The sequence below is a fragment of the Nelumbo nucifera genome, chromosome 8, assembly GCF_055504915.1.
Source record: "Nelumbo nucifera cultivar China Antique chromosome 8, China Antique-T2T, whole genome shotgun sequence".
Classification (NCBI taxonomy): Eukaryota; Viridiplantae; Streptophyta; class Magnoliopsida; order Proteales; family Nelumbonaceae; genus Nelumbo; species Nelumbo nucifera.
Window position 1 is genome coordinate 21323386 of NC_142656.1, and position 14294 is coordinate 21337679.

The 14294-nt window shown below is 35.0% G+C and overlaps 1 protein-coding gene across 1 annotated transcript; it reads left to right on the forward strand.

Annotated features, from left to right (window-relative positions):
- Nucleotides 1-12285: 12285 nt before the first annotated feature.
- Nucleotides 12286-14294, forward strand: LOC104610724 (putative WRKY transcription factor 40). Its single transcript, XM_019199981.2, has 4 exons — nt 12286-12730; nt 12855-13112; nt 13257-13373; nt 13696-14294. Exons 1-4 carry the CDS (start codon nt 12695-12697, stop codon nt 13996-13998), a joined length of 714 nt encoding a protein of 237 aa, XP_019055526.1. The 5' UTR covers nt 12286-12694; the 3' UTR covers nt 13999-14294.

Sequence of the window (14294 nt, forward strand, 5' to 3'; positions counted from 1 at the left end):
CCAAATTTAATATTAGTTATATTTGTGTTACCGGCCATTTCATTGATGAAATTTGGCTTTTGAATAAAAGAATTTTAAGTTTTACTAGGCTTGAATGGCCACATAGTGGCCCAGCTATTGCTCCAAGTATTTTAAATACTTTGCATGCTTATAGAATAGAAAACAATTTGATAATGCCAGCAATAATGATTCCGCAATCTCAATTAAAACCATTCTTAAAATGATACATTATTTCATATTAGATGTGCATGTCACATCTTAAATTTATGTATTCAAGATGCCTTAAATATTATTTCTACTCGTATTTCAAAAATTAGAAATTGTATTATATATATAAAAAGTTCAGAGGCAAGAAAGCAAGAATTTTAATATTTATGCCAAAATTATGGTTTAAAATATAAACATTTTATATCAGATGTAAAGCATAGGTGGAATTCTACCTATGATACATTAGAAAGTTATATGTCTCATAAACAAATTCTTTCTGATTTTTATATTTTAAAAATGCCTAATGATATTGATATTTGAGGAAGACTGGGAAATGGCAATCTGTAAAAGAGATTTTTTAAAACAATTTTATGATGCAACTAATGAAATATCTGAAATTTATTATCCAACTAGCTATAATTTACCTTATCAATTAATGGTAATTAGTGATTGTTTTGCAAAATATAGAAATAATCCACAATTTCAATGTATTATTGAAATTAAGGAAAATAAATTTAAAAAATATTGGGAGAACATTTCTCCCATTTATTGTTTAGCTACAATATTAGACCCTAGGATTAGGAAAGATGGATTAGATATTTTACTTGAATCATATTGTGACAATATGGATATTGATAAAGGAAATAAAAAGTTGTAGGAAATATTCCTACAACTTGTTCATCATCTTCTTCTACTTCTGACCTTGAATCCAGTAGTAAAAGAGAAAAACTTTTTTATTTAATAAGTAGAAGGCATAAATCTGCTAGTTCTATAACAAGTTCATTTACTGAACTTAAGTTGTATTTACAAGCAATTTTTTCTAATTTAGGTGAATGATCAAATAATTTTGATATTTTAGCCTAATTGAGTGAACATTCGAAAAATTATCTGGTTCTCACCGCCATGGCATGTGATCTACTAACCCCTTCGGTGTCTACAATTCCATCAGAGTCTTGTCTTGGTGCAGGTACTAGGGTGTTGGATGACAAAAGAAGCTACATGAATGATGAAAGCTTAGAGATGTGCATCTACTTCAAGGATTGGCTAGATGTAGAAGATAGACTAATACAAGACAAGGGAGGGCATGATACTACACCGGATATATCACCCGAAGCAAATGATGAAAGTTATGAATGATGATTCATGAATTTGACTACTTGTATAGAATTCTTTTTTTCAAACTATTGTAAATTTTTTAAATTTTATTTAATTTATTTGATATATTTTTTTTAATTTTTTAACAATGTAATTTTATATTTTTAATTTGTAACCATATTGCATTTTTTATATTTTATTAATTTATTCCATTTTCATATTTCATTCATGATTCATCCAAGTATGCAATGATCCAATCATTGTATTTGCAATTTGTACCATTCAAATTTAAATAAAATAAAATTCCTATTTTTCTTCCAATTTTCTATTCCATCATTCTTATTTCAATTTGGTTAAGTATTCTTTTCATTTATGTCATTATGTGTTAAATAACTTAGATTTCTCGTTTCTTAATTTTTTAAATAGTTCTCAATTCCCAAAGTTCAAAGAAAAGTTAAATATTTTAGTTTTACAATTTTACTTAGAAAAGAAATCAAATTTAAAAAAAAATACAATGCAGCCCGATTCAGCCCAAGCCCAAGACCCATCCTGTGTCCCAGCTCGGCATGACTGAAACCCACAGCACGGCACAACACAGGCCTGCCTGGGCTTGGACTATGGGCCAAGCCGAGCCGACCCCCAAAATTTTCATCAGGGAGGGCAACATAGCCCGTGACATCCCAGAAGCCAGCACGGCACGGGCCGCCCACAGCTACAATACAAATTAATGCATTGAGAACTTCTAGAGGCCATAATTCTGTGCTTAGTTGTGAAATTGGGGTAATCTTTTTTTTTTTTTTTTTTGACAACTTTCCATAATCTATAAAAGACCAAATCTAATAGGCACATCCTTGTGAGCAGTGAGCACACTAATTAAGCACTCATTGACTCGAGGTCTTGGATTTATTTCCATTGCCGACCTGTCCATAATTCATTCTGGGTCATAAGAGAGTACTGTGCGACCATGTGCAATCGAATCGAGCCAAACTTTCATATATATGTTTAGCTCATTTCAACTAAAATACTCTTATATTCAAATTCTATATTTTTTTGTTCAATCAAATAAACTCGAATTCAACTTTATATATACAAATAAACCATGATATTCAAATTCAATTAGTATCAAACTTGAATCTAACCTCATCAAACTTAAGCCCAAACCATTTAATGACTTAGTTAAAGTCGTTTAAGATGGAGACCCAGACTTTGTCTAATGGGATATTCTTGGCTGGAAGGCTTAGATCTTTTACACATTTTCTGATAAATTCCAGCTTTCCTTATCGTGTGGATAAAACCAGAAGAAAAATTGGTAATAAGTTGAAACCCTACTGGGAGATGTCACATTCTTCAAAACTCCGTACACTGAACATTAAGGGCAATTTCGCATATCTGAATCGATTGGGTTTCAATTTTAAAAATACTCTCATGATTTCTTCTTTGATCTTCTTAATTCTTTCATGGGACTCCCATGATGAGAAGAAGTTGCACGTGAAGTGATTTGCACGCAGGACAAAGTAGGTAGAGAGAGAATTACGTGAATTGATTGGATTTAACTTCTTTTATTATTCTCTGATTGACTTCAATCATCTCTTGACTCAAGGAAGACGACAGACCCAGTTATTAAATAAGTTAATTCTACTTCTATTCACCACATGAAAAATGATATGGAGACTCTGAATTAGGTAGAACCTAAAGCTTCGACGACTCTCGTGCATGAAACGAAGGATGAATACTATTGGGGAAGTGATTTTAATTTGCAATGTTGTTGGAACTGAAGCATCATCATCAGGAATATCATGCACCATTCACCTACCCAAAGATATAATTCCACGCGTTAAGCATACATTTTGGAGAAATATAATTGTACGTTTCTGAGTTTGTCTCTCTTTGATCACTTTCAGCGACCCTTTACTTTCTTTGATCACTAGATGATTAAATAGAATTGTTTTGTATGAAAAATACTTTGAAAATCTTAATCTACTATGGGAACTAGGTTCTCTTATTTGAAGAGTATATTTCAATATAAATTAAAAGCACCCCTAATTAAGAGACAAGAAAAATTAATTGATATACTGTTCATTGAGAGGGATGCACTCAATATGACTAAATTGACACTGGTTCTTTCTTGCAAGGAAGGAAATGTTACTTTCAATTGTGTGGTAGTTATTGCAGCAACCAAAAAACAGAAAAAGGGTAAATTGCTGAAACCTCCCGTAAAGTTTTGGACCGTTGTTAAAGTTTTTTCTCAAGTTTCCTTGAACTTTCTAACATAGTTGCAACTACACCCTCTCTGTTAGAATCCTCTAAAAGGAGGCATAAAAATGTCTGAAATACCAATTCCTTAATTCTCTTACCATTGAGGCTGCTGGTTTTTATAGAAAAAACAATACAAACTTTATGAAAACTATAAAGAGCTTGAGTGATTGATATGAAGGGCAATTTTGGAAGATTAATCAATTTTAAAAAAGAGATCGAAAGGCTTTGAGGTAACAATTCATATAAACATTTTGGTCAAAAAATAATTGCATGGGTATTTTGAGCATTTTCATGCCTCTTTTTAGGGGATTTTAACAAAAAGGTCTACTTGCAACTATGCCACAAAACTCAGAAGAAGTGATTGCAACTACTAAACTTCATGGGAGGTTTCAGCAATAACCAGAAATTTCAGGAAAGGTTTAGTTAATTAGGGGTGCCCACAGTTGGGTTAATTGCACCGTAAGCTTACTTTCCTATTTGAACCAAAACTTTTGATTAGAAATATTCCAACTGAAAAATCTTATTAATTGATAAACTGATTATAGTGGATTCCTAAGCATATCTTCCTGGTTGAATTCAATTAGGACAATATTCAAACTGAAACCAAATCCATTGGTTCAATCGTGTGGTTTTTTGTTATAAATTTTATTTATTTATTTATTTTTGTTTTCATGGGGCTAAACAACGGGGGTAGCCCATCCCCCTACATTAACCCCCCAACCATGGTGGCAGTGGGATTTGATCACAGGTCTCTATTCCGACAAATTAGAGATCCTATCAACTGAGTCATCATCAGTTGGTTTTCTATACAATTTTCTTACAAAAAAAATCTTTTCTTTCTGAAATTAAAGAAAACAACTAACTAATATTTCATCATCCGACAAAACAAAGTTCTACAATAACATTTCAACAATATCTATCAAAATGCAATCAAATAAGCCACACAACTAATAATTGTTATTTTAAAAACACGTCAATCTTCAATACTCACAATTTCTAATAAATCATGAATACTTAATGGGAAAATAGGTATTTATAATATATATTATAAATATACTGGTTGGTTTAATTATCTACCGATTTTTCCTAAATCAACCAAAACTGATAAAAAAACCCTAATCTCTAAAAAAATCAAACTGAAACCAAACCACCTATTCGATTAGTCAGATTTTTCGATTTAAGGATTAGAAATGACGACAGGATCAATTTTTCCACCCCTAATGATAATTAAGCCACATCTCCCATGTTTGAGAGAATCTTAAACATTAAATGACGACAGGATCAATTTTTCCACCCTAGCCTATCCATCCCCTTCTTAAAAGTAGGGGCGGATTCGAGCCTAGCTGAGTCGAATATCTAGTTATTTGAGCTTGATTCGCAAAGACAATATGAGGCTTGAGCTCAATTCAAGCTAAAGACTTGAGCTCGAGTTCAACTCGAGTCAAAAGCTCATAAGTTCAAGCTTGGCTCGGCTCGAGCTCGACTGAGAGTCAAATGCTTTATAAAAGTAAAAAATTATATAAAAATTTTATTTTTTATTTGATATTTAAATATAATAATTATAATAATTAGTTATTATTATATATAAAAATAAAAATATTATATATATTTATGTATGTATACAAAGGGTGAACTATTAGTCTTTTTCTATAAAAGTCTAAAGAAATCATTTCTCCTTTCAATTGGTTAATAGGTTTTTCTCTCTTTTTTATTAATTTAATATATTTTTGTTTCATGGATTATTCTAGTTCACTAATAAAATGCAGTAAGGTGAGCTTTTGGTTATCTTCCTCAATTCAATTTTGAAATTATTTTTTTAATTAGGTTATTAATTTCATGTTAAGCATATAAGCCCATCCCCTTAACCCCAACCTTAGTGGTAGTGGGATTTAATCCTAGGTCCTACTACAACTAACCAGAGAACCTAGCAAATGAGCCACTATCAGTTCATTTTCATGCTAAGCATTTATCACAATGTATAGAAAAAGTTTGAAGCTCATTTTTTTTCTTTTAAAATACATTTTTAAACAACAGCCCATGCATTGCATGTGTCAGCGCTATTATAAGAAAAGACCCATGATTGATTGAGGGTTTGAATTCAGGAGTTATGAAGCCACCAAAATTGTAAAAATATATTAAAAAGTGTAAAAATTTGCATGACACAAGGAAAAATGTGAAAACTTTCACCCAAAATTGTAATAAAACAACAAAATATGATTAAAAATAATTAAATAAATAATAAAATAAATTATAAAAATATGAAAAATGTATTAATAAGGAGTAAAATTTCCGTTACACAAGGGAAAATGAGTATTATAATAGTACAATAAATTAATATATATATTAAAAATATGAAAAAAAAAATAAAATTTTAAAATAAATAAGAAAAATTGTGAAAATAGAGTAGATTGAGGGTTGTTTCTTGCTACAGTGAAAACAAGGAGAAACTACAGTGTTTGATATTTGCAGCAAAAAAGGGTGAAATTAGGGGTAGCCAAGGGCTGATTCATATTGCTATTTGCAGTAGAAAACAGATTATTCTTGCTTCTATTTGTAGCAGCAAAATCAAAGAGAAAACATATTATTCCAATCAATCATATATGTATTCATCACCTCTAGCATCATAGTAAAACTGTGTGGCAATATTTTTCCATAACCAAAAAACATATGTAATTAACCAAAAGGTCAAATGCCAACAACAACTTACATAATTTCCTCTATTCAGTTTCAGTTTGATATTAAAAAAATGTACTAACTTTTCAGAACAATCAAATCTATTGAAATCTAATAATACAAATAGTGTTCTATTAAAAGGTTCATCCAACAATTTAATATAATAAAATCTAACAATACAAAAATAAAAAAAAAAAAAATCTAATTTTATAATTTGCACAAAATAACAATTTTAACATTGTAAAAGAATAACCACAATGCAGGGGGAAATGGCGGAAGACGCACCTTGCACAAGAAACCCCTATTGTATGAACAGAGCTTCTGCTAAGAAACCAAATGGAAATGGAGATTATATGTGAGAAATGAGGAAATGAGAAAAAGAAAAAATGAAAAATGAGCCGAATCTTCACCTTTGTTGTCGAAACTTGGAACCCTGTAAGAAGAATGGGTTTCCCGCTGGAATCGTTGCTACATGCAACATGAGCAAGGAAAATGGGTTTCAATGAAAAATAATTAAAAAAAAAGGAATGATGTAAGTGTACCTAGCAATCACTTGTACTAGAAGGAACATTTTCTGTCATTTGAAAAATAGAATGGGGGCATTCTAGACAATTGCCCACATGTGAAATGTCTTCGACCGCGTTTAACAACTGGGCAATGTCTAAACAAATCATATCTGAATTCGAGATTTAAATCACAAACGTCTCTTACCTCTTAAGAGGTGGCCGACCAGTCACGAATGACCACGTGGTGAGTCTGAACCATTGAATGACACCTTGGTGCCACGTGGAGGTAGGTCATACTCAGCCAGATCGGCCCAATCTGGTCACCCCGACCTATGTCTCAATTAATGAAAGACCACTGGGTCACTAAACGTCAGAGCGGAGTACATCATTTGGGAGAACATATCAATGACTCCGGATGCCGGTTTGGCCTCCCCGGGCAGCCAACGACTTGAGTAGCTAGCCAACCTCTCCATGGTATTTATGTGACGGGCTGTACTTATCCGAGTAACACATTTATCAGTTCCAAAACCGATGGTGGCGCATCGCCCACCTGACAAGGATGGCCCAAGTCCCCCTACACTTCAAAGAGACTCAAAGAGGATCGTCGCCAGCATCGATGCAACATGCCCCAAAGATAACAGGCCAATAAAGCCTACAACTCATGGATATGGCTCTCTTTGCCTTCACGATGTATATGTAATTAAGTGCAATTAACTCCCTTGTTCTCACGCTTTCTTAGCAATCTTATACAGTTCAACTGATTTAAGCATTGAAGTACCCAACCCAGATTTACTCTGATTTTCTATCTCTTTTATTTATTTATTTATTTTTTTTTATCGCAAAAGATGAGCTACACAAACCTGGGGGTAACTCTTCCCCAACATCCCCATCACAAATAAAAAGAAAATCACAATACCTAAAACCTCTATTACACTCCCAGCTATTAAGAGCCTTGCGAACTAACCAGTCTACTACTTGATTTGCTTTTTGATACGCATATTTGAATTTGATATTCAAATTGAAAAAATCAATTAGATCCCGACATTCTTTGATGACATTTTCCGATCTCCACGGAGGCGATACTCTGATCTTCCGTCTCTTGCATATTGGACCGACGACCTCATTTACTAATCACTCAAACTGTCCTCCAGCAGGGAAGTCAGGTGATTTATTCATCATCAAGAAGTCGATTATACCAAACACCACCTTAGTGAGATATTACTATCGGTGCTCTTAATTTATGTGCAAAATTAAATTTATGACAGTTGGACCACAAAACTCATGCTCTAATGGGGCTTCAAAGGAAATCAAGATATGGAGTGTGATAAGGAAAGATGTCTTTTGAAACAAGTGTAATATTTTGCGGGTAAAGCATTTTTTTTTTTTTTGACGAACGGACCAGGGGAGACGGTTGAAATGGTAAACTGACAAGCACCAACCTTTTGTTATATATCCGAATAATGAATTGATTATTCTCCCCTTAAAAAAAAGCATTGGCTTTGGTCAATATCTGTTCGAACCATGAACTGGTTGAACCGGTGTAGATAGTCATTTAATTATTTTATTTTATATATCCTTTCTTGTTCCTTATCCTTTTCCTAGGAAATGTATCTACTTTATATTCAGTTTGGAAAGAGTACAAATGCAAATATATATAAAACAATATAAAATATGAGGTTTTGCACTTGAAGATGTATGATCTGGCTGTTCCCTGTTGGAGGGCAGCTTGGATGTCGAACTAGCGAGTTCTTTGCTAGAAGGTGGCTTAAATGCCTAGCTGAACAATTCCTAGATGGAAGGTGGCTTGGATGCCGAGTTGTATAGTTTACTAGGGCGACCTGCAAGGAAACAATGTCAAAGTGCCCGATTTGCTTTACCTAGGGTGGGCACTCCGACACTTAAGTTAGCGAGCTGGAGATTTTTGAGAGAGCTAAAAGCGAGAAAGATAGAGAGATGCGAGAGCTAAATTGCACATATCTTCTGAGGTTGGAGGTAAGGCCCTTATATAGGCATTGTTTGGCATGGGCTTCACACAACGCATCCGAGATCTCTGGAAAGACATGCCTAACCAGTCCGAAGTCCTTGGAGGGAGCCAACTTTTGAGAACATTCGATCTTTACGCCTTATTTGATTTCCTCTAGAACATTCAGTGTGGGAGCTAACTTCTAAGAGACTTGGGAGTGACGGGATGCATGCAGAATTAGTCAGCGAACATGTCTTGTAGGTCGCCACGCAGACCTCAATCAGGTTGGCAAGCCCTCAAGGGAGGTCACTCCTCACGTCGAAGTCACTTTAGCGGATACTAACGAGGTACCACAAGTCAGCTCTGGACGAAGTGTTGTTATTTGCCCTGAGTTATTGACGATGTCACCAGTTAGGTTTCCATTAGGTTGGCAACGGCAAGTCACCAGGTTAGCAGCAGAGGCAGGTCTTTAAAGGTAGGTCGCCAATTGGGACTCCATCATTTTGGTTAAGGCAAGTCATCGCCTAGGTGGTGCCAGAGTGACATATAGTTGTTCTGAGATGCCAAGTGTCATGATGTTAGTGGAGGGTTAAATATGCCCTCATCAATTGCCCCCCACTCCTAAGCTAAGGCCAACTCGGCAAAGCGAGTAGCTTGTTGTAGATCCTTTGGCCCAGAATGACTAGTTTGATGACCTCATAAGCATCGGCCCAGGTGGCCAAAGCGGTTATAATTCCAACTGTCAAAATGATGCTGAGCTGGATAGATGGGGACTAACCTGCATAGGTCGGCCTACCTGTTACCAATACATTTCGAGGTCAGCTTAGGGGCCTTGACGCTAACAATGGTTTGGTTTCCCCTTGTGATACATGTGTCACTGTTGGCATTTGAATAGTAAGCCGGTGCCACGGCTGCACTGCATCAGCCATCGGAGGTGCTAGTCATCTAATTCTAGATGGAATTTTTTAACCAAAGGCTGTGTTTGGAAACAATGCAAATGGAGTGTAAATCTTGGTTCAGGGTAAATTTGCACTCTAGTTCACTTTTGCATGTGTTTGGCAACATTACATTTATGCATTGACAAATCAAAGACCAATGCATATTTACATTGATAATAAGATGTAAAAATACATCAATAAAAAAGAAGTAATTTTACATTCGAGTGGGCTTTTGATAAAAAAAGCATATGCTTTATTCAAATTTATGTTTGCATCCATTACGTTTAAAAGTCTATTTGGTAAGAAGATAAATTTGTCACCTAAATTTGGAAGTAGTAGAAATGCAAATATGTACAACATAAATACATACAAAATAATATAAAATATAAGATTTTGCACTCTACATATTTGCCTTTGTACTCCTTCCAAACTCAGCCTTATATGAACTGTTTTACCCTTTACACATTTGTATTCACACTTATTTGTATCATTTAGGAACACAGCCAAGGCGAGATTCTCAAAAGTGAAGAACTTTCATTTCTAAAAATCATGATTGTCTATTTTCGCATTTCTCGCTATGTGACTTTAAAGTAATGAACACATGTAACTTGGTAACATATGAAAGCAAGGGTAAAAGTGCAATTTCCTATTTATGGTAATCCGATTCGGTCAAAAGCCCTAAGACCCCTTTCTTTTTCCTGTTTCTACTTCTTACAACATCGATACAGTTCGAGGTTCACCAGAGATTATTGTCATGACCCGTGAAAACCAGTTTGGATGAGGTAGGTATGAGGTAGGTATGAAGTTGTAAGTAAGTTAAATGAGCACTTACAAATTTTTTCCTATCCTTGAAAAATATTAATACCCATTTTAACAATTGTTGAAATATTTATCAAGTACTCCTTTAACATGTTTATCAAGTTAAATGAGCACTTTCTAGTGAAGCTAGTTTTAGTTACTTCTTCAATTCAACCAATGTTATTCAATAAAAGTTGAAGTCCTCCAAAGACCGAGCTCTTTTGTAAAATTGAGAGAGTTTTCATGTAGTTGGTTCTAGATTATGTTTAAAATTTTGACATGATACGCCCGATATGGGGTGTATTTTATTGTGTCTTTAAAGGTTCGATATCAGATACAGTGGAAAATATATAGTTGGTATCATTTTTTTCTATTGTATCTGTCTGTATGGGCCTTGTATTGGTTGCATATTGGGCGTATCAATAGCATATTAATTGATATGTTATGAAAAAGATACAAAAACAAAACAAAAAAAAGAATAAAGAGGGAAAATAAGGCTTCTTTCCTCCAAAATAAACATTCTTTCATCCCAAACAACTTTAAAACTCCAAACCTCATTCCTTAAGTGTTAGAAGTGCAAAACAAAATGTATGAAACTAGTGTGAATTTTAAAGCCTTTTAAATATTTTTCAAATTTTGAAAATATTGCAAAAATAGATAAAGTTTTTCAAACTTTTTCATAAGATATTGTGATTTATTTTTCTTTTGTTTGAATAATTGAAAATGGTTAAATTTATGTTGATGTACATTTCTTGTGTTGGAAATCACTTTTTTTTCACTTTTCTAGTCAAACTACTTTTAATAGCTTCTTCAAAGTAGTTCAGTGGAAGCAACTCAATCAAAACTGAAGCCTTCCCAAACGCCCCCTAAGATATTTTACACAGTGAGTTCTACTTTATGAAGTTGGTCCATATCAGCTTCTCTAAGTCATGTTTGGTGAAATCAATGGAGATCCAAAAATGACTGTTTGCTGAAGCTTTTATTAGTGGCTTCTCCAAAGGCCGTGGGACATGGAATTTGGATGGATTTGTACTGGGAACATCTCTTGTGCTTGTCATGGAATAGAATTCAAATTTCCGCCCCACAAGCGGCTGCCCCACAACGTCCCACAGCATATCCTCACCGTGTATCGGAAGATGTTCCCAATACACGGCGGGGATGTATTATGGGACGTTGTGGAGCGGAGATGTGAACTCCATGGAGTGGGAGATGCATGGGACAAACAGGATTTTTTGCCCACCACTACCTACCCACACTCTACCCAAAGTGAATTGCAGCCACACATCGCCATCTTGGTTTCATCCGAGATTTGGTGCGAGAACAAATGTGCAAACCTTAGTGACTAAACGATTACAAGTGAACACGCCAGTGTTTCATACTCATGGGCTCCACATGTGAGTCATCCCAAATGGTGTCTATCTGTCGCCATTGGAAAGGTCCATGGATAGACCAAGCGTCCATGGACCATATTTCCACTCATGGCCGGTCTCTTCTTTGATATCCGACCGGTCTTCCCCCGAGTCGTCTGCAAATATTTCCAAGTCAACACCGCAGTTGCACTTCACATTCCTCTTTTGTTGTTTAATTTATTGTTGGATATAGATAGACTACCATGAAATTAAGAAAATAAGAGATATAAATTCTGCTTTCTTGCTTTTATTGAAATTGAGGGGCTGACTCTGCTGAGACGAAATGTCCGAAAATGAAAGTTTTAACTTTTAACTAGCGACCCCTCACAAGTTGAATATTCTATGAGACAGACCGACCGACCCAAAGGGATTCCGTCCGCTTAATTATACATCTCCAGATCTCCTTGTATTAGCTCAAACATGGCGATACCAGAACGTGGCTTGTCTGCAATTCCTCATCCAAAATAAACGCTACGTTTCTTTTCCGAACATGGATAAAAATGAGTCCATTGATTTCTCATCCGACTGCACGTCGGGACCATGATGACGGAGAAAGGGGACGAAAAATATAAAAAAAAAAAAGAAAAGGAGAACTGCTGACGTTACGACTGTGATGCAAACATCCTTACGTTGCTTTTTGCATCTATCAAGCTATCATGATTCTTCTTCACAGATTGTATTGAACACTTTTTCGTCTACCTGTAATGGGCTCTATTTTCTTCTCGTTCGGACTTGACCCAGATAGGGAGAGAAAGACTCGGTCGTCTTTATCAAGACATCTTAAATAAAGGATTCTCTCTCAGTGTTTGTTTTCCTTTTAATAGTCTCTCTATTGCCGGTTCAAAAACCATGGATGCACAACAAAACATCTCCACTGGAGAAAAGGTAGATTATATTGTATTGGTTTTATATATATCCCATCTCCTTGGTTTGATTAAGGCAGAAAGATTAATGGGAATTTGTATAAGATAAGGAGATCATTTATGTTGTATGTTATTTCTTTCTTCAGGTGCAAGAGCTAGAAGCGGAGGTAGAGCGTCTTAGGAAAGAGAACGAAAATCTCAGCTTGTTGTTTGGTGTCATACACAGCAACTACAACAGCCTCAAATCCCAACTGCAACTGAGGCAGATACAAGAAAGGGGTGGCCTGTTTGCCTGCACAGAGAGTTGCTCAAGCCAGGAGTCAAACAAGAGAGCAAAGATTGAATTCCCTAAAGAAAAGACGTCACAGGTCTTGTTTAGGACTGATTCTACAGATACTAGCTTAGTAAGTTTCATCAAAAGTTCTTCATCTTTTAATTTCTGTTTTTTCTTTCTTTTTGGGTAATCTAAGCAAGAGTTCCCCATCTATAGCTGGTGAATACTTCTCAGATTTCTATGAAAAAACTATGTTAATCTCTTGCTGTTTTAGGTAGTGAAAGATGGATACCAATGGAGAAAATATGGACAGAAGATCACCAAGGATAACCCATCACCTAGAGCTTATTTCAGATGCTTTATGTCTCCAAGATGCCCTGTCAAGAAGAAGGTAATACTGTAATACTTTAACCAACCCAACTACCCTTTTAATTAATCCTTTACAATATTAAAATTTTTAATGATTGTATTTAAAAATGAAAAAAAAAATCCCTCCAACATGAGAAGCAATTTCCTGGAAGTTACCAATTCCTTTATTACTTTTAAGTGAATATATAGGTTATGTTGATAACGACTAAGGTATTGATTCTTTTAAAAGGAGTCCCCAGAAGATATTGACTAAAAATGACTTATGGAATAGTAAATTTATAAAGAAAAATTTAGTTTCTAATGGAAGCTACTCTTTTTTTTTTTTTTTTTCTTTTGGGTTCTAGGTGCAGAGATGCTTGTTGGATAGGTCACTTCTTGTCGCGACTTATGAAGGAGAACACAACCATGAACCAGATGCACGCCACGTTTCACCATCTCTAACAAATGGTTTAGTCATGGCGTCAACCACCAGCTCCTATTCTCCCACAGTTAATCCTTTTGCACCAAATATAACCCTTGATCTAACTCTTTCTGGGACCAATCAAGAGATGAAAGAGCCCTCTCAGAGATTCGTAGAAGACAGCAAAAACAGGATTGAAGATTATGTAACTTCCTTACGAAGGATCCAAACTTCACTGCGGCCTTAGCCGCTGCAGTTGCACGCTCAGTCACTCAATTTCCTCTTTAAATTATGTGTTTTTATGTTGTTCAATGGTCCCTTTTTTTACAGTGGATGTCAAACACGTCACCCCACCCCATGGGAGACGGTGGCCTTGTTATCCACCGTTAAAGGGTTGTTTAATTCCTCCTCTTTAAAAGGATCAGAAGTTTTTTCAATTTTCATATGTTGAACAGTTGAAGTTGATGTAACAAAACAATTATAAGTATAAAAATTTAAAGAGCATCTTGAAATTTCCCGTTACTACCTTGGGTTATAATTTAT

What these genes read in the sequence shown, in the direction of transcription:
- LOC104610724 (XM_019199981.2), top strand. Translation starts at nt 12,695, where the DNA reads ATGGATGCACAACAAAACATCTCCACTGGAGAAAAG. An exon ending in ACATCTCCACTGGAGAAAAG is followed by an intron (nt 12,731 to 12,854) that starts GTAGATTATATT and finishes TTCTTTCTTCAG; the next exon opens with GTGCAAGAGCTAGAAGCGGA. An exon ending in ATTCTACAGATACTAGCTTA is followed by an intron (nt 13,113 to 13,256) that starts GTAAGTTTCATC and finishes TTGCTGTTTTAG; the next exon opens with GTAGTGAAAGATGGATACCA.